Raw genomic sequence first — 26,269 nt, 5'->3', positions numbered from 1 at the left:
TTCCTTGACAGCCCAATCACTCCCATCGGTCCTCTTCTGGCTGACTGAACGTGGTCTTAAATTGAACAGCTTTTGTTTCACTACATTCACTTCCTCTGAATAAAAACGTGCTATGAGAACATATGCATTGGAGCTACGACTTTTTTTTTCCTTGTGACATACGTGGAACATGCTTGGTTTGACTCCACTTCTCTTTTTCCCCAATGTGTTTATAACCATATTGTGTTGTTTTCCCACTCCATGTCCTGGACTGAAGATTTGCTTCCAATTTGGCTTTTATCTCCAACTCCGTTTTTTTAAAAATTTCTCCATTGGCACTGCACAGACTCCTGCAGCTATCTCGACTGCACACATCCCATCCCATTTCCTACTGATACTCTATTTCATTCAGTCAGTTTCTCTGTCTTTGTTCTATCTGTTCTGATGATGTCACCTTCCATAACAGTGCTTCTGTTAAATTTTCCTTTCTCCTCAACCAAAGATTCCCTTTAACTGCCCTTGGCAGGGCTCTTAACCAGGTGAATTTCCTGCACTTTGTCTTCCAAAGGCATGAGGTTCCCTTTGCCTTAACTGCTCCCACACTGGAATCCACATTCAACAAAATCATTTACCTCCAGTAGAATGCAATAAAGCACATGATAGTGGATGGCATGTTCAGAGAGTTGGTCATACTAAAATTATACCACAAGCAGGCAGCTAAGAAACAGGAGCTCATGAGGCAGTTTAAAAGAAATTGGCAGGTACTGCAGGAATCTCTAAACTTCCCCATTACAAATGGTCTCTTTTTTCTTGGATATTGGTGAGGGTTACAAATCATTGAAGAAAGCATTAATAGCCTAGGTGGCCAAGTTATATAGGAGAGTAAGTGGCTGAAGTGTTAGTCTGGGACCACTTTGGGACTAGTGTCATAATTCTGTTAGTTTTTAAATAGTTATGCAAAAGGATAAGCTTTCCACAAAAGTTAAAATTCTCAATTGGAGTAAGGCAAATTTTCATGGTATGAGACAAGAACTTTCAGAAGTTGATTGAAATAGATTGTTTGCAGGTAAAGGGACGACGAATGGCAAGTAGGAGGCTTTCAAAATTGTGATCACACAAGTTCAGAGGCATTATGTTCCTGTTAGAGTGAAAGGTAAGACTGGTAAGATTAGGGAACAATGGATAAATAAAGATATTGAAGTTCTAGTCAGGAATAAAAAAAAATCATATATTTAGTACAAACAATTGAAATCAAATGAATCTCTTCAAGAGTATAAACAGCGTAGGGGCATTCTTAAGAGAGAAGTCAGGAAGGCAAAGAGGATATATGAGATAGCCTTGTTAGATAACGTTAAGGATAATCCAAAGAGATGAAACTTGTGCATGAACAGCAAACTAGCAATTAAAGATGGGGGGCCCCCTTAAAGATCAGTGAGACCTCAGGAGATATTTATAAATATTTCACATCAGCTTTACTGTGGAGAAAGAAATGAAGGCTAGTCAACTCAGGGAAATAAATATTGATGTTCTGAAAACAGTTCACATTACAGAAGTAGTAGTGCTGGAGGTCTTCGAAAATACAAAAGTGGATAAATGTCTGGGACCTGATCAAGTGTATCCCAGGACATTGTAAAAAGTTACGGAGGAATTGCTGCAGCACCACCAACCGCCATGGCCCGTGTGCAGCAGAAATATTTATATCATCTATAACTGTTTATATCATCAGAGAGTGGCTAACACGGTGCCATTATATAAGAAAGGCGGTAAAAAGAAGCCTGGAAACTATAGACCTGTGAACCTAATGTAGGTGATAGGTAAGTTGTTGGAGGTGATTCTGAAAGATAGGATTTACATGCATTTGGAGAAGCAAAGAATGATTAGAGATAGTAAGCATGGTTTTTGCGTGAGGGAAATAGGGTCTAACAAACTTGATCGAGTGTTTTGAGGAACTGACCAAAAAGATTGAGGAGGGCAGAGCAGCAGATGATGTTTACTTGGACTTTAGTAAAGCCTTTGATACGAGTCCGCACGGTAGACTAATGAGTAAAGTTAGACCACATGGAGGTCAGGGTGAGCTTGCCAAATGAATACAAATTTGGCTTTAAGGTAGCGGACAGAGAATGGGGGAGGAGGGTTGGTTTTCAGACTGGAGGCCTGCGACTATTGGTGTTCCAACAGGGATCGGTACTGCGTCCACATTTGTTTGTCACTTACATATATGATTTGGATGAGAACATTAGAGGCATGGGTGGTAATTTTGTGGATGACACTAAAACTAGTGATACAGTGGACAGTGAAGAAGGCTAAGATTACAAAGAGATCTAAGGCTCATTGGTTAGCACTTCTGCCTCACAGGACCTAGGATCTGGGTTTGATTCCCGCCAAGGGTGACTGCCTATATGGAGCCCGCACATTCTCTCCATGTGTCTGTGTGGGTTTCCTCCCATAGTTCAAAGGGATGGGGATTAGGTTAGGTGGATTAGCCATCGGAAATGCAGGATTACAGGGATAGAGAGTAGGGAATGGGTCTGGGTGGGATGCTCTTTGGAGGGGCAGTATGGACTAGATGAGCCAAAAGGCCTGCTTCCACACTGTACGGATTCTACAATCTTGATCACAGTCAATGGGCTGAGAAGTGGCAGATGGAGTTCAATGTAAATAAATGCGAGGTAGTGCATTTTGGTGAAACAAAGGTAGGGCTTGTGCAATTAATGGTAGGGCCCTGGGTATTGTTGTAGAACAGAGACCTCGGGGTTCAGGTACATAATTCGTTGAAATTTGTATCACAGGTAGACAAGGTGGTTAAGAAAGTGTTTAGCATGCTTGCCTTCATTGCTCAAACCTTTGAGTATAGGAGTTGCGATGTCATGTTGAGGTTGTACGGGACATTGGTGAGGCCTCTTCTGGAATACTGTGTGCACTTCTGGTCGCCCTGTTATAGGAAGATATTAAATTGGAGAGGGTTCAGAAAAAATTTACCAGGATGTTGCCAGGACTGGCGGGTTTGAGTTATAAAAATAGGCTGAAACTTCTTTCACTGGAGCATAGTATGTTGAAGGGTGGCCTTAAACAGGTTTATAAAATCATGAGGGGCGTGGAGAAGGTGAGCAAAGGTCACCATAGCAAAAGGTCTTTTCACAAAGGTGGGGGAGTCCAAAACTAGGGGGCGTTTTTAAGGCGAGAGGAGGAAAATTTAAGAAAGGACGAGGAGCAATTTTTTTTTAAAAATACAGAGTGGTTAGTGTGTGGAATGAACTACCAGAGGAAGTGGTGGATGCAGGTACAGTTACAATGTTTAAACAACAACTGGATAAGTACCTGAATAGGAAAGGTTTGGAGGGATATGGACCAAACACAGGCAGGTGGTATTGGTTTGGTTTGGGAACAGTCGGTGTGGACTAGTTGGATTGAAGGGTCTGTTTCCATGCTGTGTGACTCTAAGACCCTAACAGTCAAAGGTAGCACTGATATTGGGTTCATCAGTTCCGGGAACAGTCAGGCATTTCTGTGGCTGACATGACTCCAGAATATGTTGCTCGCCTAGTACTAGGGTCAAAGATGTCACAGAACAGCTGCAAGACATTCGTCATGGGGACCAGAGGTCATAGCCCACATTAGTATTGACAACACAAGTAGAAAAGGTGAATTAGGTCCTGCAATTAGGGAGCTAGAGAGAAAATTAGCAAGTAGGATCTCCAAAGTACTGGTTTCCAGATTACTCCCAGTGCCATGCACAACTGAGTAGAGAAGTAGCAAGACAGTTGAATGCATAGCAGGAAAAATGATGCAGGAGGGAAGGCTATACAAAGTCTCCTCACCCTGGCTCTGTGGGAAATGGCACCAGTATAAGCAAGGTGGTTTACGGCTGAACAGAGCCAGGAATGAGTTTATGGGAGGGTGTTTTGCTTGCGCTGTTTGAAAGGGTTTAAACTAGGATTGTAGGAGCCAACAGAAAACATTATTTGCAAAACATGAAATCTTGAGAAAGGCAAATAGCACAGAATACTAAGTCAATAAGTGAAATTGGTGTAATGAAGAAAGTAATGAAGTTTAATTCAGCGTTTCACTGTATGTCTGTGAATGCAGAGTTCATGAGCTTGAAGAGTTTGTTCGGATGGTTTAATGGGATTATGAGGTTGAGGCAATAGTGAAATCCCAGTTTAGCTTGAGCAAATCTAGGTGTTAAATGTTCCCAGTTATAGGTTGTTCAGAATACGTTGGAAAAGAAAGAAAAGTTGAAGGAGTGACATTTTCCAAGAAGAGCACTGAAGGACTGGAAAAGAGAGGATGTTTCAGAGGATTCAAGAACATAACAGATTAGGCTACAGCGAAGCAATAAGGAGGAATGAGGTGGGCCAAGTAGATCAAGTGACACTGGGAGAGCATTTCGGCGATAGCAATCATCATATTATTAGGCTTATGATGATGGAGGTAAATAACATCAGTCAATCCAGAATAAAAATAAAATCAGGTGAGCTGGCTTCAATGGGGCAAGAGCAGAGCTGAGTTGAATAGCACCATTTAGGACTCCTCAGATATTGAAGCTTATGTTCAAAACAAAAACAGAAATTGCTGGAAGACTCAACAGGTCTGGCAGCATCTGTGGATAGAAATCAGAGTTAACATTTTGGGTCGACCCTTCCTCAGAACAGGCCATTTGACTTGACAGGTTAACGCCGATTTCTCCCCACAGATGCTGCCAGACCTGTTGAGCTTTTCCAGCAATTTCTGTTTTTGCTTCCGATTTACAGTGAAGTAGTTCTTTCAGTTTTTATTACAGACTATGTCCAAATGCAGTAAGAACTGGACAATAACCAGGTTTGATAGCAAGTGACTTACATGCCAGTCAATGACCATCTCCAGTGAGAGAGAATCTGACCCTCCCTGATATTCAATGGCAAGACCATCACTGAACATGACTCCTGGATAAACATCCCGGACATTACCACTAACCGGAAACTGAACTGGACCACCCATTTAAATACTATGGCTACAAGAGCAGGTCAGAGACTTAGAATTCTGCAGTGAATAACTCACCTCCTGACTCCCTAAAGCTTGTCCTGTCTCGAGAAGTCTGGTGTGTGATGGATTACTCCCACAAGTATAGATGAACACACCTCCAACAGTCATGAAGTTTGACATCATCCTGGACAAATCAACATGCTTGACTGACGCCACATGAACAAACATTAACTCTCTTCACCATTCCCAATGTTCAGTGGTAGTCATACGTATCATTTACAAAATACAGTGCAGAAATTCACCAAGGTTCCTTAGACCGTTATTATCTAGAAGGTCAAGGGCAGCGGATACATTTGAATATCACCACCCGCAAGTTCGCCTCCAACCCACTCATCATCCTTACCAGGAAATACACTGCCATTCCCTCAGTTTTGCTGGTTCAAAACTCTGGAACTCCCTCTGTAACAGCAGGTTGGGCAAACTACACCAAATGGACTGCAGTGGTTCAAAAAGGAAGTTCATCACCACCTTCTCAAGGGCAACCAGGGATGGGCAATAAAAGGTCAATATATCTGCATCCCATGAAAGAATTAAAAAGATGGAACTAGAGGTTGGTGGGAAAAACAGGAGGTGAAATCAGATAGTTTGTGGAAAGTCAAGATACTTTCCCTCCTGACGAAATGTAAGGACAAACAAACCTAGAGCTCCTTGGATGACAAAGGAGAAAGAAATTAACTCAAAGAAACAGAGTGGTCACAACAGCTGTCAGGTTGTAAATACAATTTAGAGCCATGTTGAACTGAGAAGCTTCAGAATGGAGTTAAATAAATAAATAAATGCATTCAACTAACAAAATCAGACGGATTATGAAAAAGATTGGCAGTTAGTCCGAGCAGAGATCCCGAAGTCTGCCATAACCTCATCAATAGTTAAAAGACGTAAAAGGAAACGCAAAGAACATTGGGGACCCAAAAGGAGGCAAGCAACGTGCTTGCAGTTTTAAATGAATAGTTTGCATCTGTTTTTACCTACAAGGCAGATGCTTCCCAGGCCATGATGACAGACGAAGAAATTCAGTCACTAGAAGGGCATAAAATAGATAAAGAGGTGTTTTTGGAGAAGTTGTTGGTACTTAAAATTGAAAAGACACTGGGACCTGATGAAATGTGTCAATGAATACCGATAGAACTGAGGTGGGAAATGCACAGACACTGATAATAATCTTTCAATCTTCCTTTGCTGGGAGGTGGTGTCAGAGTACTGGACTTAAGAACAAATTGTCACGATTGGTCTGTAAATACTGGGCCTGTCAGTTTAACTTTGGTACTGTGAGCACTTTTGAAAACAGTTATTCAGGATGGACGTGATAGATGGACAAATGTGGTTTAGTTCAAAAGTGTTAGCATGGATTTGTTAAAGGGAATGTGTGTCCAACTTGTTGGTGTTTTTGAAGAACTAGCAGAAAGGGCTGGTGATGGTAAGGCTGTTGATGTGATGCACATGGATTTCTGATACACTGCCACACAGACTTGTGAGAAAAGTTCAGTCAAGGAATAAAACTGACAATGCCAGTGTGGATACAAAATTGGCTGAGGGAATGGGAAACAGAGTCAGCTGAATGGGTATTTTTCAGACTGGAAGAAGGCTTCTAGTGATGTTTCTCAGGGACCAGTACTGTAGATGACATAAAACTTGGGAGAATTGTAAACTGTGAGGAAAGCAGTGAAAATTTCAAAACGACATTGGCCAAGGTAGATTGGGAAGATCGTTGGCATTTAAAAGAGAAGTTTGAGGTAATGAACTTTGCTACAAAGAATATGGAGAGACAGTATCAAATAAAAGAATAAAGGGTACAATTCCAAAGGGTGTGCACGAATTGATGGGCCTGGGTTTCTAGGTGTTTAACTCATTAAAAGGTGGCAGGACAAAATACAGAAAGTTTTTAATAAAGCCTACAGTATTCTAGGTTTCATTAACAGAGGCAAAGTATTCAGAAGCAGGAAGTTATGCTGATTTTATCTAAAGCACTGGTTAGAATGGGAGTTCTGTGTATAGTTCTAAACATTGCACTTGAGAGATAATGTGAACGCATTGGAGAGAGCGCAGAAGCAATTTACAAGAATGATTCCAGGATAAGAAACTTCATTTAGGGGAGTAGATTGGAGAAGTTGTGACTGCTTTTTCTTGGAGATGAGAAGGCTAAGAGTAGATTTGATACAGATTCTGAAAATCATGAGGGGTCCAAACAAAATTGAAAGGAAAAATTGTTCTTGCTCACAAAAAGGTCAAGTATGGAGGACACTTCTTCAAAGCGATTTGCAAAAGAGGAAAATGAGAAATAAGAAAATATGATGACCTGGAATGCGCTGCTTGGATGTGTGGTAGAGACATGTTTAACTGAACGATTCAAGAGATTTAAACGATGATTTAAATAGAAACAATGTACAGGATTTTGCGAAAAAGGCAGGGGATTAGTGCAAAGTCAAAATGCACACAGGGCTGGTTCATACATGATAAGTTAATGGCCTTCTTCTGCACCATAACAATTTTGTTTTTCTGTAATGCTGAATGTGGAGAAGCTGTTTCCACCTTTGGGGTAAAACTAGAACAAGGCACAAATAGGACAGCTGCCAATAGGGAAAATAAACAATTTGTGAAAAATGTATTTGCACAGATTGATGAAAATGTCTAACACAAAACCAAATGGAACAGGTCAAGTGGATAGCATTGATATGTTTAAGAGGAGGTGTGATGCAAGCATGAATAAGACAGGGAAAAATAAATATAGCAGTACAGTAGAAAAGCCTTGTATGAGTTATAAAGACTGGAATAGACCAGACGGCATGAATGATCTGTGCTACACATTCTAAATGCTTTTAAGGCATTAACATTGTACATTTTAACACACAACAACCCGGAATCAATTTGGAGAACAAGTATCATGTCTAAAACTAAGATGTCCTTCAAATGTTTTGCTAATGCCTGGTGGATCTCGTCAATGTGTTATTCTGAAAAAGGATCCTGGTATTTTTATGTCATTTGACTTATTATAGCTCACTTTTAAGTGGATATGTGTAATCACAACAACGTCATTTTTTTTTGCAAAATCTGAAAGAGGGATTCTGTCAGAAGCCCTTATAGTACATTAAGATTGCGTGTTCTTGCTAATAGGTTTAGGAACTTGGAGAATTTAGAACTATGAACCAACAAGCTGCTCTCCAACAAAATCAACTGTCAACTGCCAATGAAACACCCTGAGACTGTTTCAAACTGCCAAACCTGGGAAATCTCACAAGCAATTGAAGTATTATTGGTCAGACATGTCCAGAATGGGAAAAGTGGTTTTTACTAAACATACACCACGCTTGACAATAGAAACTAAATTATAAAAGAAACATACAAACCTCCATTCCATGTCCAAGTCTTCACTTACACTTGAATCATCTTCAAAGTTGTTGTTATCATCCAGAATTAGAAGTCCTGAATGTGCAAGTTGACCCAAGCCTTCAGTCTCATCAGTACTATTGCTGCTGCTGTCACTTTCTTCATTAAATGCTACCCAGGGGATCTCCCCTTCTTCCAAGGAGGTTTGTTCCCTACGGAAACAACAACATAGTTGTAATGCATGAAGTCAACTATTTGCGTTAAGTAAAAGGCGGCTGAGGAGAGAACCCTTACTTCACAATATGGAGTAAAGGTGTCTTCCACTTCATATTTTATTTTGTTATTAGATGCATCATTTATGATTTCCTGAAGCTCTACATTCAAGAATTAAGCCTCCTGATTGAAAGATTTCAAGTATCACCATTAGTTAAGGGACCAAGGGACAAGAATGGAAACTGCACACTAGTCAATATCAGCTGCGAGAAAGTTACTAAAATCTACTGTGTCAGTTATGGCTCAGTTACTGGCACTGTATCCCTGAATCAGAAGGTTATGAGTTTAAGTCCCAGTCCAGGAACTGAGCAGGCATATCAAGATTGATGTTCCAATATACTGTGTACTGCACTGTTGGAGGTGCAGTCTTTTCATGTTAAACCTACATAGCAGTAATAGATTCCCATGGCATTATTTTGAAAAGAGGGGCAATTATTCTGTTTTTCCTCTATCGACTTCTCAAAAACAGGTTACTTGGTTATGGTTACGTTGCTGTTGTTAGATCTTACTATGCACAAACTATTTATTCCATTACAACAGCAACTATACCCTATTTCAATGGCTGATAGGTGATTGGGTCATCCTGTGATCTTGAAAAGTGCTACCTAAATGTAACGTTCGTGATGGCCTACTAGCATTATTGCTGGACTGCTAATCCTGAGACCCAGATAAATGTTCTGGAGAATCCTGACATGGCAGATGGTGGAATTTGAATTCCATTAAAAAAAAATCTGGAATTAAAAGTTCAATTATGACCATGAATCCATTGTCAATTGTTAGAAAAATCAAGGTGGTTCACTCACATCCTTTATGGAAGGAAACTGCTGTCCTTACTTGGTCTGGCCTACATGTGACTCCAGACCCGCAGCAATGTGACTGACTCTTAACTGTCCTTTGGGCATTTAGGGATGGGCAATAAATGCTGCCTAGCCAGTGATGCCCTCAACCCATGAATGAAAAAAGAAAAATAAAGCACTTAGGTCAGTATGAGCTGACCAAAGAGAACCAAAAGGCATTTATGAAAATAAATTATGTTGTTTCATGCCAGTGGGTAAATGAGCACCTATACATGTTGTCTACATAGATGTCTAGAAGGCATTTGATAAAGGTTCCACATAGGACATTAGCAACATCAACAAGAGCACACACAACTGAAAGTAATCTTTGATATAGATTTGGATAACAGCTTTTGGAATAGTCATGCTTGCCAGAGATATGTGCTGGAACCTCAGATTTTAACATACATATAACTTGGGTGAAGTAATAGTTATAAATTCAAATTTGAAGAGAACACAAACATTGGAAGTACAGTTTTGCACAAATGGCGCATAAAGTAACAAAGGGGTTCAGAATGGGCAGGCTGTGGAGCGAGCTCATATGGAAAGTGTGAGATCTCTAGTTTGAATTCAAGACAGGCAAAATAAAATCTTTCCTTAATGCCGAGAGCTAGGAGCTGTGGAGGAGCAATGGAAATTTGGCTTCTAGGCATAAAAGTCATTATAAACTAGTACACAAAGATAAAAAGTAACAGTCAATGAAATGTTGGCCTTTAAGCACAAGATCTGTCTTGATTTTAAGTTTCATGGAGGTCAAGGTTTTCCAATATTACATAGATGGATATTACTTATTGTCATACAACCTCAGACCACAGAAAGAAGTCTGTGAAAAACTCATCAAATTAGTTCACAATGCAGTCTCTTAAAAATTATATCTAAAATTTAAAATCAAAAAGAAAGTTATCCAACAATTTGTTTTTTTTTGGGGGGGGTGGGGGAAGGGAAACGAGATTTTGGTGTGTGTCTACATGTGTGGGGCACCCAGTACCACGGTCTCATTTTACTCCTTTCATTGAAGCTGCAATCTTTCTCAATTGCCATGGAAAATATGAAGGATTCCTTCTTGAAACTGTTAAATCAGAGACAGTTAGCTTCATTGCGCTTTAACACAGATTTTCTCAAGCAATTTTCTTTAATTAATAGTACTCCACACAGTATAAACTACATTTTGGCATGAAATTGGTGACATTAACTTAGTCCAGGTACACATTTTGCTTTCTGACTTTCTCCCACCAAATAAAAAATATCAGACAATTGCTCACTTTTAGAAGTAACTTTCTTGGCAATTCAAAGTTAATGTCCTGATTTAAATGGTATCAATATTAAGCCTCTTACAACGACATTCTGCAATGCTAGCAGTCTAAACAGAAAAATTACTAGATCCTACGCAACAACTGCAGTAGGTAGTTTAGGCCCTGAAGCCTGTTCTGGCATTTAATGAAATCATGGTCAATCCATTATCTAACTTCACACACCTGTCCAATTTGCCTAACACTCTTCAATACAAAAAATTAAATCTAGTTTAAAACGTACAGTTGATTTAGCAATAACTTCCATTTGGAGAAGTGGATTCAAAACGTTTCCTAATTTAGCTTCTGATGGGTCTTGCTCTCATTTTAAAAAAATGCATCCCTACTAGTAGGTTCACCAACTACCAGAAATAATTTCTACATATCCTGTCCACTCCACTGAATATCTTGGGAACTTAATCAAATCACCTATTAAACTCCTGAATTGCAGACAACTCAATTAGTGTAACCTCAACGCTTCATAATTTAGCCTTTCGATTCCATTGCAATCTGCACAAATGAAATTCCATCTACAAGATGCACTGCAACAACTCACCCAAGCCCTTTTGACCAAACCTTCCAAACCCACAAACTCTACCAGTTAAGCAACAGCAGCAGCAGATGGATGGAAACAAAACCACTGAGCTCCAAGCTCCACACCATTCGGCTTGATATTATATCATTCTTTCAACGATGCCAATTCAAAATCTTGGAACTCTCTTCTTAACAACACTGTGGGTACACCCCAAAGCCTACAACGATTCAAGGCGGTGGCTCATTACCATCCACTTGAGAACACTTGGACATCACTGGCTAGATGATTTCTACATTCCATGAATGACAGCTGACAGCAGGCCTACACCCAATTCCAATTTTTAAATTATAGCCTTGAAAAGCACAGCAGTCAACTAAGTAAACCTTGGTTAAACCTCATCAGGTATCCACTTCCACCTATCATAATATTAAGGAAATTGAACCATTTGAAGGTATAAAAAAATTACAAGGGTGATACCAAAACATAGCTTTTCCCATACATAATATCCATAACACGTAGGAACAAAAATAGGCCGTTAAGCCCATTGAGCTTGCTTTGTCATTCAATAAGATCATAAGTCTCATTAGGAAAAAAAGACTGAACTGTTTTGTGTTCCTTTCCCTTGGGGATTCAAGAGAAATTGAGAGGTTATCTGATACAAGTCTAAAGTTTATGAAAGGGTTTCAAAGGATACAAAAAGAAAATTATGGAGTAAAATCTAAACTTAAGAGTCCATAGATGCCAATAGGTGCTGGGTACCAAGAATTCCCTAATTGGAGGACAATTACAATGTAAAATATGCCACCAAAAGTAAACTGTAGTGACAGAAAAGCAGATAAATATAAAGGAGAAAAGAATGAAAGGTTATGCTGATAGAAATCAATGAGGTGGCTCAGGAGGTAGAAGGACTGGTATTTAACATGCTTCTGCAAGTTCTGTGGAATTTTTTTGTAGATAAAACAATAAAATATACTATAAAAACCAGTTGCTTGTTTGTTAAATCAGGTGCTCATCCATTTATTTAATACAGTAATAAATGGCGATCTTACATACTACACATTAAAAGCTTTTTAATCTAGTACAGGGGTGTCAAACTCAATTTAGACAGTGGTGTTAGACATTCTAGCACTTTGCACGAGCCACGTTGAGTGCAAGTTGTTTTTGAATGCTTCACACTATTTTCTGTGCAGTACAGGCACGTTGCACGGCAATTTTTGAGTGGGAGATCCTACATTTAAGTCCCACTTTCCGGATACACCTAACTTTGGGTCCCAACATATCCTCAAGTCCCAATCCTTGGGTCTAACATTTTTTCATCAACTCAATCTCATTTCTGGTCACCACTTACGTTGGCACAGCGAGCCAGCATACCGGTGCAAGCCTGAGGGGGAGAAAGTGTGATACCACAGTGAGAATCAACACTGTTACACCAGGTTTAAAAAGGATGCAGTCCTCAGTCTTAGCTTATGACCCATGACCCAAGTAATATTGTATCACAAATTCCTTTCAGTCCATGTTTTATATGTTTGACACCCCTGTTCTATGACTTTAGAGGCTTAAAATTAAATACAATGTCTGGATTATAACTGGAGGTAGGTGCATACCCTACAGTGAAGCAATGTTTAAAAGCTTCTTCATCCAGACTGCTACTAATGCTGTTTGGTTCAGTTTGTTGTTCATCAACTCCTGACAAGGTCTCCCAGCTCTCATCACTAGAATGCATCTGTTCTAAAACGAAATCAGAGGTCCATATTGCTGACCACTCCTCATCACTGCTTAGAGAGCTGCTTTTGAGGGGGAAGTAAAGTGAGGGAAAATTAGTTCATTAAAGTACACGCCATCTACATACACATTTTCCCCTAACAATTGCAAAAACTGTTTTAGTAAATTTAGTCATGACTAGGTAACTTAAAAAGCTGTATATGCAGAGTTGAATAAAGAGAAATATTAAAAACTGTTATTTTGTTATTAATTTGATGGACAATAGCTAAACGTTTAGCTTGGTTGTCAATTTAGAGGAACACAAAATGAAATTCTTTACTGGTTGTGATGCATTTACAACCATTGAATAAAAGTTTCATACGAATAAATCAACTTTCATACCCTTCAGGGAAGCAATAGGCATGACATTTTATTACCTCGTTTCACCTTTGTTACAATAATTTTCAAAGTCATCCCAGAAGCTGTTTTCTTCCAGCGTTTCTTGTAGTTGGATGGTGGCCTGTTCCTTCTCAACACCAACTGTTTCCTTGCCATTAAGTCCAGATCCGATCTTTGAATCTCTATGGAGTTTATTTCTGCAGTTCCACAAGGCAGAGTTTGATCCACAGCACTCATTTCTTGAATTGGCTTTCATATCCCCAGTACAATAACTACCAAACTCATCAGGGGAAGATAGATCTCTTTTAGAACAGGTTTCAACTCTTTCCTTTCTAACTTTTGGTCTTACTACCATTTCTGAAGAGCTCGGTTCCTCTGTCATACAACAGAAAATGTTTCCTTCCGTTTGAATGCTCAGTGAGGCTTTATCAAGATTTCTTTCTCTTTTTTCTTTTACATCCTCCATCCTGACATAGCTATTAATTTCTTCCATATTTCCAACTGCTGGTAATATTTTCCTATGCTCTTTCAATTCAGTTTGATGTCCTTTAACACCAATGTCTGCAGAAGTCAAATCGTCCAATGCCAGAGAGCATGGTAGATCAATCTGTGGGCTGTTACCATCGTGGATTACAGCTGAGAGATACGACTGTAACCCATTAAGATAGTCAACACCTTTCTCTAACTCTGAAAGCATGGTGTCCAACCTTTTCTGAAGTTTTCCTTCTTTTTGCAAAGATGCTTGAATGGTTGAATCTTCATCCTCTCCTTCACTGCTTTCTGGTTCATAAGAGTCAATATTTACAAAACCAATGCCAGTTGGACTTCTGGAATCAGTCTCAAAAAAATCATTAGGAATTGACCACTTGGAGGGCCCTGTACTTTGGCTACCTGAATAATTGTCTAATGGCTCTGTAGCACTGGGCAAAGCAAAGTCATTGGACTCACATTGAAAAAGTCTTTGGTTCAGAGATGATGGCAAAAATCCATTCTCTTTCTGAGGTTCACAACCTGCATCCCTTTTAGTATCCATAGTTAGGTCATACGCTGTGGATTGCGGCAGAAGTTCATTTGTTGATAAGATTCTACTGGGAGCTGAGAGAAAAAAAATTAACCTTAAGTAACTTGAAATTCAAGATTATATCAAACTACAGTCTTCTGAATATTACAAAACGCTCAATGTGTCTAAAATAATGGTGATTCACCTACTTTTGGTACAACTCACAAACTAATTAGTTCAAGGATTAATTGTTTAGATTGAAAAGAAAGCAAATGTGTACATTGTAAAAATGAAATAGTCAGAAGACTTATTATTCAAGAATGTAAATGTTCCTAACCTCTGACACTGATCCCAAATTTGTAGTCATGGGGAGATAATTTGCCTTAAGTAATGTGATTAGTGCTCATGTTACCAAGGTTGTACTTTGAGCATCTCTCTGCCCAGAGGCAGAAAACTTCTGTATGCAAAGCAGGGCGTGGTAGGACAAATTATTTCTGCTTATTTTAATTTCACATCAAGGTTCCAAGTCATGATCAAAAACTGAATAGTTAGATCACTCTTTTAAAGTTCAAAACAGCAAAATCGATTGCTTCTATGGTAACCCAGTCTGCTCATGTGCCGCTAAGTTTCAGGTGTGGAAATTCCTGGCGTGCAAACCAGTCCATGTTCACTCCTATATCACTGTTCTTGTTTGGAGTAGGTGAAAGATACAAAGAATCAGGCTGTTGCTTCTGGTGTCTCAGAAGTTGCACAAGCAGACTAACATATCTTCAAACCAAAAACAAGGCAAGGTCAGATATTCAAAAGTACATTCACCAGCGTTCATTAATTCGATAAGAGATGTTGAATCTTGAAGGAAGTCTACCAAAAAATTATTTCTAATAGGCACATTTATTCACAAATGAGGAAATGAACTATAGTTGGGAATATTTTAGAAACAGTGACCACCAAGATGATTAGATTTCAAATCAACTATACAAATGGAAACTGAAAAATACAAAAAAAAAAATCAAACTGCAGGATAACCATGTACTAAGAAACAAATGGTAATGAACAAAATTAATGTTGTTGATAACAGGAGCTACGCAAAATTACAAGCAATAAAAAATTGGCATGTGTAAATTCAATACCTAGAGCAAAAGACATGGATGAATATTAGGCACAAGTAAAATATGAACAGAATATATTTACAAAGATGTTTTGAGTAAACAAGATGGTTAAGGGAACAGAAGCATCACAACAGAAGAACAATTGGAAATAACCAAATACTCAAAATCCTAAATGACTAATTTGTATCTATGTTTAAGGGCGCAACAGCACAGAACAAGCATTTCCATGGGAAAGCAAAAATCCATAAAATCAAATACAAAATTCAAGTCAAATGGCAGGCAAGTCGAGTACTCTAAAACAATCAGTCACATATCCCAAGCTAGCTTTCTATTGATGAATGCAATGAAAGCTGTAGGGGTTACATACAAAGAATAATGCAGATGCCCTGAGGAGGAGATGGAATTCTATATTTTAAAAACTGGCTATAAGGAATGAACCTAAAAGTGTTTTGGTAGTTTTAATCCTGTTGCGGTTCTGAGTAGTGATAGGCCAACAGTAAAAAATGATACTTCAAAAAGAGTGCAAATACAGGAACTCTGCAACAGAAGATGGTTGAAACACCCAGCTGATCAGGCAGCTTCTGACCCAGATGCTGCTTATGCCTATAATTCAGCATTGATTGTCAATGTCATATGAAGAAGTCAAAAGACAGTTGTAGGACACAGAAGAACGTTATACTGGTGCAGTAGAAAGTGTATTTTTCTATTCTTCCTGATAAAATGGATAAGCACGTACTTTGCAACATTAAACTCCTGCCAATTTTTTGTGTACCTGTTTAGCCTACTTAAATCCCCTTGGAGATTCTTTATCTCATCTTGACAACCTATGTCCTATCTACTTTTATATCATCAGCAAATGTAGCAAAATTTCAATCCCTGCATCGAAGTCATTGATACAGATTGTAAATCGTGAGGGTTTAGCACAATCCCCGTGGCATTCCACAAGTTGCAGTTTGCCAATGCTTCTTAAAATGTATATCCCTACTCTCTGCTTCGGTTAGCTAAACAATCCTTTATCTATACCAATGTGTTTGTTATCTGTACACCATGTGCTATAACCCCATGTAATAAACTTTGATGTGGCCAAAAATCAAAACTAAAATACCAACTGCAATCCACATACACCACATCTACAGATTCCCCTTAATTAACTCCTCAAAGAATGCTAATAAATCAAGCCTGATTTCCTTTTCAGAAAAGTATGCTGACTTTGCCTGAACCCATTATGATTTTCTAAATATGCTACTATAACTTAATAAAGGTTTAAAAAAAAAATCAATAAATCCTTAATAAAAGGATTCTAGCAATTTGTTTATTATAGATACGTCTTCCAAAAAGTCTTAAAACTCAAAATTTTCACTTTGTTTCTCTCCACAAATAGTCATATCTGCTGACTTTCTCCAGCACTTTCTGTTTTTAGTTCAGATCTCTAGTCTCCATAATACTTTGCTTTTATTTATCTCTATTATAGATGTTAGGTCAACTGACCTTATTTTCTCGAATAAAGTGTTACATTTGTTATTTGCCAAACTTCTAAGACTCTTCCAGAATCTAATGAATTCTGGAAGATTATAACCAATATCTTTTATCTGAAGCCAATTATGTCTGCACCTGGGGACTTGTCAGCCTTTGGGTCTAAAGATTTTCCACATAGCTTTTTCCTGATGATGGTAATTGTCTTAAGTTCATCCCTCCTATTCACCTCTTAATTCTGAAATATTTTTGGAATGTTTAGTAAGTTTTGCATTATGAAGTCAGACCTGAAATAACTGCTCAAGACCTTCACAGTTTCTTTGTTTACCCTCATTAACTTTCCAGATTCACACTCTGAAGAATCAACTCTAGTTTTAGTTATAACTATTGCCACCACCCTCATCCTACCCAGTCCCCCACTCCTATTTGAAACACTTCCCTTCTGTTTGGTATTACTAGCTAGCACTGTTCCATACTCTACTTTCTTAGTTATTCTTTGCTGGTTCTTAAAACCTGACTTATCTTTTGACCTACTCCTAGCATATTCATACAGCATTTCTTTCAATTTGAAGTTTTTTTTAAAATCAACCTATTCAGACACTTTTAAGATGGGGCTTGAAACCAGACCTCCTGGCAAGTAGATAGGGACACTAGCATTGTGCTATAGTTACATCATTTTGATAAAATTCTTAATTTCCCTAATTAGCCATGGATAATGCATCCCTATTATCAATGGACACAGCAGGCCAAGCAGCATCATAGGAGCAATGATGCTCCTATGATGCTGCTTGGCCTGCTGTGTTCATCCAGCCCTACACCTTGTTGTCTCGGATTCTCCAGCATCTGCAGTTCCTACTATCTCCTATTATCAATGGGATAGGTTTGTGCTGAGTTATTAAATACCTCCTTAAAAGTATACCACTGAATCTCCACTGTTGTACCTTGTAACCTCATTTTGCAGTACATTTTATTCACTCTGCTTCCATATAATTTTAATTCAGGTTTAAGGCACAGTTCTTAGATCCACACTTCTCCCTTCTGAACTGAACATAAGATCATCGATTAATCCTGTCTCATTTTTCAATACCAACTATAATAGCTTCCTTCACGGATGGCTCTAAGAAACTGCCACAATTATATAATTTTCCAGGCCACCTTTGCCAATCTGATTTGCACAATGTGCAGGTACATTAAAGTCACCAATGAATGTTGTGATACCTTTCTTACAAGTCCCAGTTATTCCTTCATGTATATTGTGTCTCTCAGTGTAGTTACTGTTGGATGCCTACAGCTAATACACATGACCTCTTAAACTTTCTAATGTTTTATTTTTACCCAAATTGCTTCTGTGCCTCTCTTTTGAGTTAAAGTCACCTCTCACTGCTATAGAAATGATATCCTTAAACAGAACAATCCATCACCTTGTAATACCTTCCCAATCCTTTCAAAATGTTAGACATCCTTCAATATTCAGATCCCAGACTTGGTCACCCTGCAGTGTAGGAATAGAGAAGTCTTATTGCGACTGGACAAGGTGCTGATGTGACTTCATCTGGAGCAGTGAGCAGTTTTGATCCCAATTTGAGAACTATGGGGACAAGAGTCTTTATGTATATTTAAGGCCGAGATAGATTCTTTATCAGCTGGAGAATCAACAGTTACGGGGATTGTGAAGGAAAGTGAACGTGAAGAATGTTGGATTAGCTATGAACGGCAGCTCCCATATCAATGGAAACAAAATAAGACAACCACAAGAACTAGACGCTGATAAGCCAGGGAATGACAAGTAACACGAACATAGAAAGTAGGACTAGAGGTAGTCCAGACAGCCACTTCCATCTGCTTCACTATTCAATAAGACCAATAAGATATAAAATATTCCCAATAAACTTTCACACCCTTTTTTAATGAGAATCTATTTATGCCTGCAGTAAGAATATTGAAAGACACTGCTTCCACCTCTGCTGACAGATAATGCAAAATGATTACTGCAACAAAGGCAATAATTCAAGTTAGATGGGCTAATAAGTGGCAAATAACATTCAACCCCCACAAGTTCCAGGTAATGATCATTTCCAACAAGAGAGAATCTAACCATCTGCCCTTGACAGTCAATGTACTACCACTGCTGAATTCCCCAATATCAACATCCAGGGGGTTACTAGAAACTGAACTTGACCAGGCATATACTGTGACTGCAAGGGCAGATCAGAAGCTGGACTGCTGCATCAAGTAACTCACTTCCTGACTTGAAAAAGCCTGTCTACCATCTACAAATCAAAATACGATAACATGTCTCCTTGCCTGGATGAATACAGCTCCACAAACACTCAAAACACTTAAAACACTCAGAACAAAGCAGACAATTTGTGTGACACCCCATCCACCACCAACAGTGGCAAGCAGGTATATACTATCTACAAGATGCACTGCAGTCACTCACCATAGCTCCTGACAGCATATTTCAAAATCAGTCTTTGGCACTTAGAAGGATAAAGGAAGGAGATGCAGGTGAGCAACACCATCTGCATATTCCCCTCCAAGCCATATGGCATCCTGACTTTGAATTATATAACCGTACATTCACCGCTGCTGCATCAAAATTCTGGAACATCCTTCCGAACAGGAATGTGCGTTTACCAATACTTCCTTACCATCCCAAATGCACTGTAGGGGTTTAAGAAGGCAGCTTAGGAAAGGGCAATAAATGCTGACCTAGCCCACAGCCTGTGAACGAAAAAAAAAATCACACACACCACACTAAAAGTGCCTGGCAGCTGTAATAGACAATTTATCAAAACTACTAACAATGAAGGAAATAGAATATGGAGGTGAAAAATAAGTTGTTACTGGTTGATTGTTGACAGCTTCTGGGTATGCCTAAAACAATTTCTCATTACAGTTGTGAAAGTGGCTGTAAGTTAATGAATTTGTAGAAAATGACTGAAGTGATATCAGCATTTCAACATTCAATGCAGTTATTGCATGCAATACAGGATGAGGTCTGTACTAAGAATGGAACCTGAGCTTACTGTATGATGCACATACAAAGCAAAGCAAGCTGATTTCCAACGTGACCCCATTTTAATTCATCACCACACACTGTCAACAGCAATTAGAAATGGGCAACAGCTGGCTCACCAACAATGCCCGTGAACCCAAGACCAAATATAAAAACGCTTGAAAATTAATGTGACCCCAGGTGCCAGCAATGGAAAAAGAGTAATAAAAATGACATATATTTAATCTCAGAAGGCAACTTCGGTACAATCCTCTCTTCCCACCCGTGCTGTGATCAAATCCATTCCCTCACTACATAATCAATCCTTTTTCCAACACCCTCATTCCACTCACTGAGCAGTCCCTCTTCCCAAACTCATGCTGTATGACTCTATAACTCTTTCCTCCTTACTCAATCGCAGCATCTCCACTTTGTGCCCAACTCACATCCTCCCTCTTCACTCATCTGACTCTTCCCTCACTCTCCACTCATTCCCACTACTCAACCCTACCCTGCCTCCACACCCACTCAAATCCACTCCATCATGCCCAACTGCTTCTCCATGCTCCCACTACCAGACCTCCCTGCCTTGCCTGGACCTGGCCCATCACTACTACTCCATCACTGGACGGCCATGGCTTCTCCTTGACTGGTGCCAAATAGAACACGCTGCTGGAGAAGGACGAGTCACCTCTGTAGAGAACAGGGCCTTGGGGCCCAGGGACACAGACTCTAGTAGGGCAGAAAGTGCTGCCTCTTCCATCACTGGATGCTTGGATAGCACCAAGGTCCCCAGTAGGCTGAGCAAAAGGTGGTGAAAAGTACTGACTGTTGCCGAGGGTGGATATGACTGAGACTGTCATCAGGTGGAATCACACTACCCAGTCCTGTAGTTAGAGCTGAAGCCAGAAGGCAAATGACTGGCTGTTGTGTTGGGACCAAATCAATTTGTTGGTAATTGGGCTCAATAGTCATGTCAGACTCCCACAGTGGAGGCAGCACCAGGAAGATGGCTCAGCACAGGAAGGCACTCCAAGGGTTGCACCACGAACAGCAGTTTCTGGGAACAAAGTCACTGCAACTCTCCATCATAAAAATCAAGTCAAAACCAAGTCAGAATTGGCAGATCACAGGTTGAAAGAGGAGTGATCCCCTGTTCAGACAGAAGTCAAAAAAAATTTAAATGGTGCAGTTCCATGACCCAAAAATCCGAATTATGCCAAAAATTGCAAATTTTTCATCTAAACTCCACAATCCACATCCACGTCTACGTCTACATCCAAAGTCCACAAAAAGCTCAGGAGAATTCTGGTTGGGCATTGTGGTTTTGTCAACATGCCAAGAATAAATACAGAAGTCTTTACAAGTATAGATTCAAATTCAGGAGGGAAGTTGAACAGATAATTTTGACTTAACCAATGAGTAGTTAATATACGGTATTATGCAAGGAGGAAAAAGGAATTGTAATTTAAGGTAGTACTGGATAAATTTTTAATATCAAAGAAACAGAACTATCAGCAAATACATAACATTTTCTAACCATTGACATCAACTAGGTAACTCTCCACAATGATCCATTAAAGATCTTGGACAGTATGGGTACTGACCTCTCTCTTGTGCAAAGTAATCATTCCACCATTTCAGCAAACTCCCAAGGCCGTCCCAATTCTATATATTCACATTTTCTGACACGTGTGTACCTGTAATTTCCCACTAGAGGAGTATTCTTATTTTCAATCACACACTAATCTTTCTCTGAGACAGATGGAAAATAAGGGACCGTCACTTTAGTGTCAGACAATCCGTTGCAGACAGATGATTTTACTTTCATCAGCTGAGTTACATTTAAATTACCATCCCTCCAACAAATTTATATCAACCCACAGAAGACTTCAAACTAAAGCAACAGCAAATATTGTGAATTTTTAAAAGCTACCTGAATAATTAAAAGAATGTAGTTACAGGACATATACTTATTAAAAAAAAACTCTCAGTTGCCTCAGTTTTGAAGAAATATTTAAGGATGTCACAGGAAAGCATTTTTGAAGGAAACCCTCATCTCTTACGCCATGCAACAGACTACACTAAGCAATTTGCCAACAGCATAGTAATTGTGGCACAATGATAGTGTCCCCCACCAGAGGTCCAGGTTCAAGTCTGGCTGGTCCTGAGCTCTTGTCACAGCATGCCCAAACAGGGTGATTAAAAATAACTTTATACTAAGGCTCTTGTGATGCAGTGGGAACATTCCTGCCTCTGGACCAGAAGGCCCGGGTTCAAGTCCCACTTGCTTCAGAGGTATGCAATGACATCTCAATGGATTGATTGGAAAATGTCTAGAAACAAATTACAAAGATGCTGATCACTCCACATGAGAGATACAGAGGCTGTCTCAGCAATTTATTAGGCTCTTTAAACCTTGTTTAAAGCATCTGAAATACTCTAGAATACACTGACATTTCAGTAGCCAAATATCAAACAAAAATATTTACTCATTTAGCACAAATCACTATAGAAGAAATGAAAGTCCCCTGTCTATCAAGATGAATGGCAGCATTAGCTGCTGCTTACAAACTGTCCTGGTGAGCAAGAACCAGATGGCGTGTATGTGCGTGAGTGTGCATGTGCACATGCGTGTCTAGGTTTTCATATGCATGCAAACACACATGGATTAATTAATCTGTGACATATCAACTAAACTAGAGTTCATACATTGTAGGAGGTTGGAATCTTGGAGAACAGAAAGTTGAAAGAAAATTTGAGAGATGTATGACGTCAAGAGAGCTCTGGACAATGGAAATAGGGAAAGAAAATATTCCCATTGGTGGAAGGATCAAGAACAAGTGGCACAGAAGAAAGTAATTTACTGAAAGCAGCAATGGAGAGATGAGGAAGAACATTTTTACAGAATGAGAGGTTAGGATCTGGAATGCATTGGTTGAGAATTTGGAGGAGGCAAGTTTGATCAAAGCATTAAGAGGGAATTAGATTACTACTTGATCAGATTTACAGAGATTTGGAGAGAAGCCTGGGGAATGGCACTAAGTAAATTCCTCCTTCGGAGTGTTAACCAAAATTCAAATAGCCTCCTTTTGTGCCATTCAGTGATTGTGTGGATTTGAACTATTTTCTCCAGAAAGGACTTTTTGCCTCTTGAATGCAGTCTTCACAATTTCAAACATTGATGAACTAACTTATTTTGCTGAGAATGTTCACCAAATTAGAATAAAATCCAGAACTGTAACTAAAATGATTCTGAAACACATTTCATTTTGCATTTGACACCATAAAACCAAACTGGCAGAAACTGACAGATAAGTTCAAATTATCATAAACCCTCATTGATGTAATCCTCTGACTTTTTAGCATAACTAATACACTGTGGCAGAATATTCCAAATACTTTGCACTCTGAATAAATTAAGTTTTCCTGATACTATACTAATCAGTGTCTTATGATTGCACTTTGTAGAATTCACCCCCCCAAGCAGTGGAGGCTTTTTAAAAAAAATCCAGTGATCAAATCAAGTACTTTCGTCTCTACTTTTCCATCCGCCTTTTCAATGTCCATATCTACTTTTCTTTTTAAAAAGACAGCTCTTATTGTATATGAAACACAACACACATAAACCGTTATCTTTTGAAACAGTGTTTAGCTCCATTTCTTCCCATTGGCGCTCATTTTCTTTTAAGTGATTCCATGACTTGGCAATAGAAGGACGAAAGCTAACATAAGCATGCCTTCTCCCGTATCTTCGTCCGGTGATAGTCTGATAACCTCCTGCTGGTCTGGGCCAGGCTGTCTTCCCAGATTCTTGACCCATCACTAGAAAACAAAACGAACAAAAAATCAGTTAAAATCACACAAAAATCAAAGTTATGTAACATTTTAATTTTCTCTTTGTTTTACAATATGACACTACTTAAAATAATATGCACTGAGGCACAGTAATTAAATGTGTCCAATGAGTGTTCAATTATTTACAAAAGCAAAATTGAACAGAGTGTATGCAAAATCATTTTAGTTTATCATATATTTGCAATTTTTGTGGCATTCTGAGTTGCTGGCCTAGTATTTTCAAATCTAAGAAGGGCCAAGACTTCTGATATCCGCAACACTTAAACTTATACAACCTCACATTTTTTTGTGGGCTTCTAAAAGCTTGAGATGAAAAATACAAATCTTCAGGGTAACTTCCAACTTCGTCATCAGGGCAGTGCCTGGCAAACTATTTAACCCAATAAGAGGCAATAACAGACATATGCCGACGACCTCTTAAAAAAAAAAAAAAAAAAAAAAATTTGGACAGCAGGGCAGGAGAAGCCACCGAGGCTAATTATACAGTCCCCTACCATTATTACATTGCTATTTCTTCCCCCACTCAAATGGCTCACACATTAGGTTCTATGGTCAGTTTGTTCATCCTTCCTGCATTCCTCATGCTCATCTGCGCAGCTAGATAACTGCAGGGCCTGAGGCTCCTCAAATCCAGCCTCCTGGGTCCTCATAGCTGCCTCACCAGTAATCACACCCTCCTGTGTCCCTGCTCATAGACCAATTTTCAATTATCTAGTCTGAGGATTTACAAATCTATTCTGACATTTTGATCATCTTATAATGTCCAAGTCTTTAGTGACTTTGCACCTAATGATAGATTACAGTAAGTGACTCAGTTAATGGTTTCTCCCTCTCTTCCTTCTTAACTGGAGAATGGCAGTGGAATTCTGAGGTGCAGAACTACTTTCTTTAACTTTTCCTGCCACTGAGCAGTCCTCCAAGGTCCATGCGCAGCAGCAACTTCTGGAACCTAAAGTCAATGTATTTGCACACTAAGTGGCAAGGGCAGGGGCCTCCAAGTTTTGAGGGAACATAGGTACACATTGACTTAAGTATTCTCGCGCTTAAATCACAAAATGCTAGTATGCAGGTTCTGCACAGGTAACTAACAGGAAGCTGTTTTCTTTATTTCAAGAGGATTTGAACATAAAAGTAGGAATGTTATGCTTCAGCTAGTTATACAGGGCATTGATGAAATTACATCTCAAAAAATTCTGTGCAGTCTTGGTCTCCTTATTTAAGGAAGGGTGTAAAAGCATTGGAGGCAGCTGAGAGGAGGCTTATTAGATTGATACCTGGAATAAGTGAATTGTCTTATGATGATAGGTTTAACTAACTGGGCTTGTTTCCACTATAGCTTAGAAGAGTGACTGATGATGACCGAAATATAGAAAATTCTGTATGATCAGAAAGATGTTTCTTTTTGTGGGTAAGTTCAGAACTCAGGGCACTGTTCTAAAATTTGGGATCGCCCTTTTAGGGAAGAGAGGTCAGTAGAGTTTTATTTTGAGGGTTGTACAACTTTGGAACTCTGTCTCAGAAGGCAATAAAGGTGGTGTTATTAGAGATCATAGAGTCATACAGTACAGAAACAGGCCCTTTGGCCCAACTCATCCATGCCAACTAGGTTTCCTAAACTGAACCAGTCCCATTTGCCTGCATTAAGGCACAGGTATGTAGATTCTTGTTAGGTAAGGGAATTCAAGGTTATCAGGGCTGGATGGAGTATGGAATTTGAAACTAACAGATCAGTCATGGTCTTATTCAATGGTGAACCAGGCCAAATGGTATATTATTGCACCTGTCTTGTACAACTGTAATTAACAAACTAAGAATTCAAAATTTTCAATCCAAAAATCAGTTAATGAATCTAAAGTTACATTTTGGGAGAAATAATGTCCAGATGGTAGAAATTGAGACGGTACAAATTCAAAATGGATGAAGGAAAAGACAGACCTGGAGGTACCTACACAAGTCTTTCAAGGAGACAGGACGCTTTGAGAAATATGTTTTAAGAAAAGAAAGAGATTAGACAGAGTTCAAAAGCAAGAAAGTTAACGTAAATATAAATCACTTGTTAGGCCTCAACTTAAGCAGTGTGTCTAATTCACAAAAGACAATGGTTAAGGGGAGATTTAATGCAAGTATCCAAAATTGAGGACTTTGGATAAACAATTGCTTGGCAGTAACAAACTCAAAAAAGGAGTCAAGAGGCCTAAGTGTTTTGTCCTTATCAGGGCGAGGATGCAAGAAACAAACATGCAAACTTGGATATTTTATAATCAACCTGTTCATGGATGTTATCACATACTTCTGGAGCAGGTGGGACTTGAACCCTGGTCTCCTCGCTGAGAAGTAGGGAAACTACCACTCTGCCACAGAAACAAGCTTGAGAGAAATGCAGAGATAACAAGGTGTAGAGCTGGATGAACACAGCAGGCCAAGCAGCATCAGAGGAGCAGGAAGGCTGACGTTTCCGTTCTGGACCCTT

The 26,269-nt window shown here is 39.1% G+C and overlaps 1 protein-coding gene across 6 annotated transcripts in view; it reads right to left on the bottom strand.

The window, feature by feature from the left end:
* pja2 (praja ring finger ubiquitin ligase 2) overlaps positions 1 to 23,772 on the bottom strand; it is a 50,880-nt gene extending 27,108 nt beyond the window's left edge. For 2 of the 6 annotated variants that reach the window (XR_007266325.1, XM_048621519.1), the window contains exons 1-4: positions 23,566 to 23,766; positions 13,397 to 14,453; positions 12,863 to 13,045; positions 8,346 to 8,537 (exon numbers count right to left, since the gene is read on the bottom strand). Coding sequence is in view for 5 of the 6 variants with exons in the window: in XM_048621519.1 (XP_048477476.1) it covers positions 8,346 to 8,537; positions 12,863 to 13,045; positions 13,397 to 14,453; positions 23,566 to 23,764 (1,631 nt within the window). In the remaining variant the exon portion in view is untranslated. Of the gene's footprint in view, positions 1 to 8,345; positions 8,538 to 12,862; positions 13,046 to 13,396; positions 14,454 to 14,695; positions 17,679 to 23,565 lie in introns of those variants that run through there. The other 4 variants (XM_048592172.1, XM_048621529.1, XM_048592177.1 and 1 more) reach the window with 4 other exon arrangements.
* Between the last annotated feature and the right edge of the window lie 2,497 nt (positions 23,773 to 26,269).

This window comes from Rhincodon typus, chromosome 3 (genome assembly GCF_021869965.1).
Source record: "Rhincodon typus isolate 14 chromosome 3, sRhiTyp1.1, whole genome shotgun sequence".
Lineage (NCBI taxonomy): Eukaryota > Metazoa > Chordata > Chondrichthyes > Orectolobiformes > Rhincodontidae > Rhincodon > Rhincodon typus.
The sequence above is the reverse complement of the archived record's forward strand: the minus strand, read 5'-3'. Positions and strand labels throughout refer to the sequence as shown.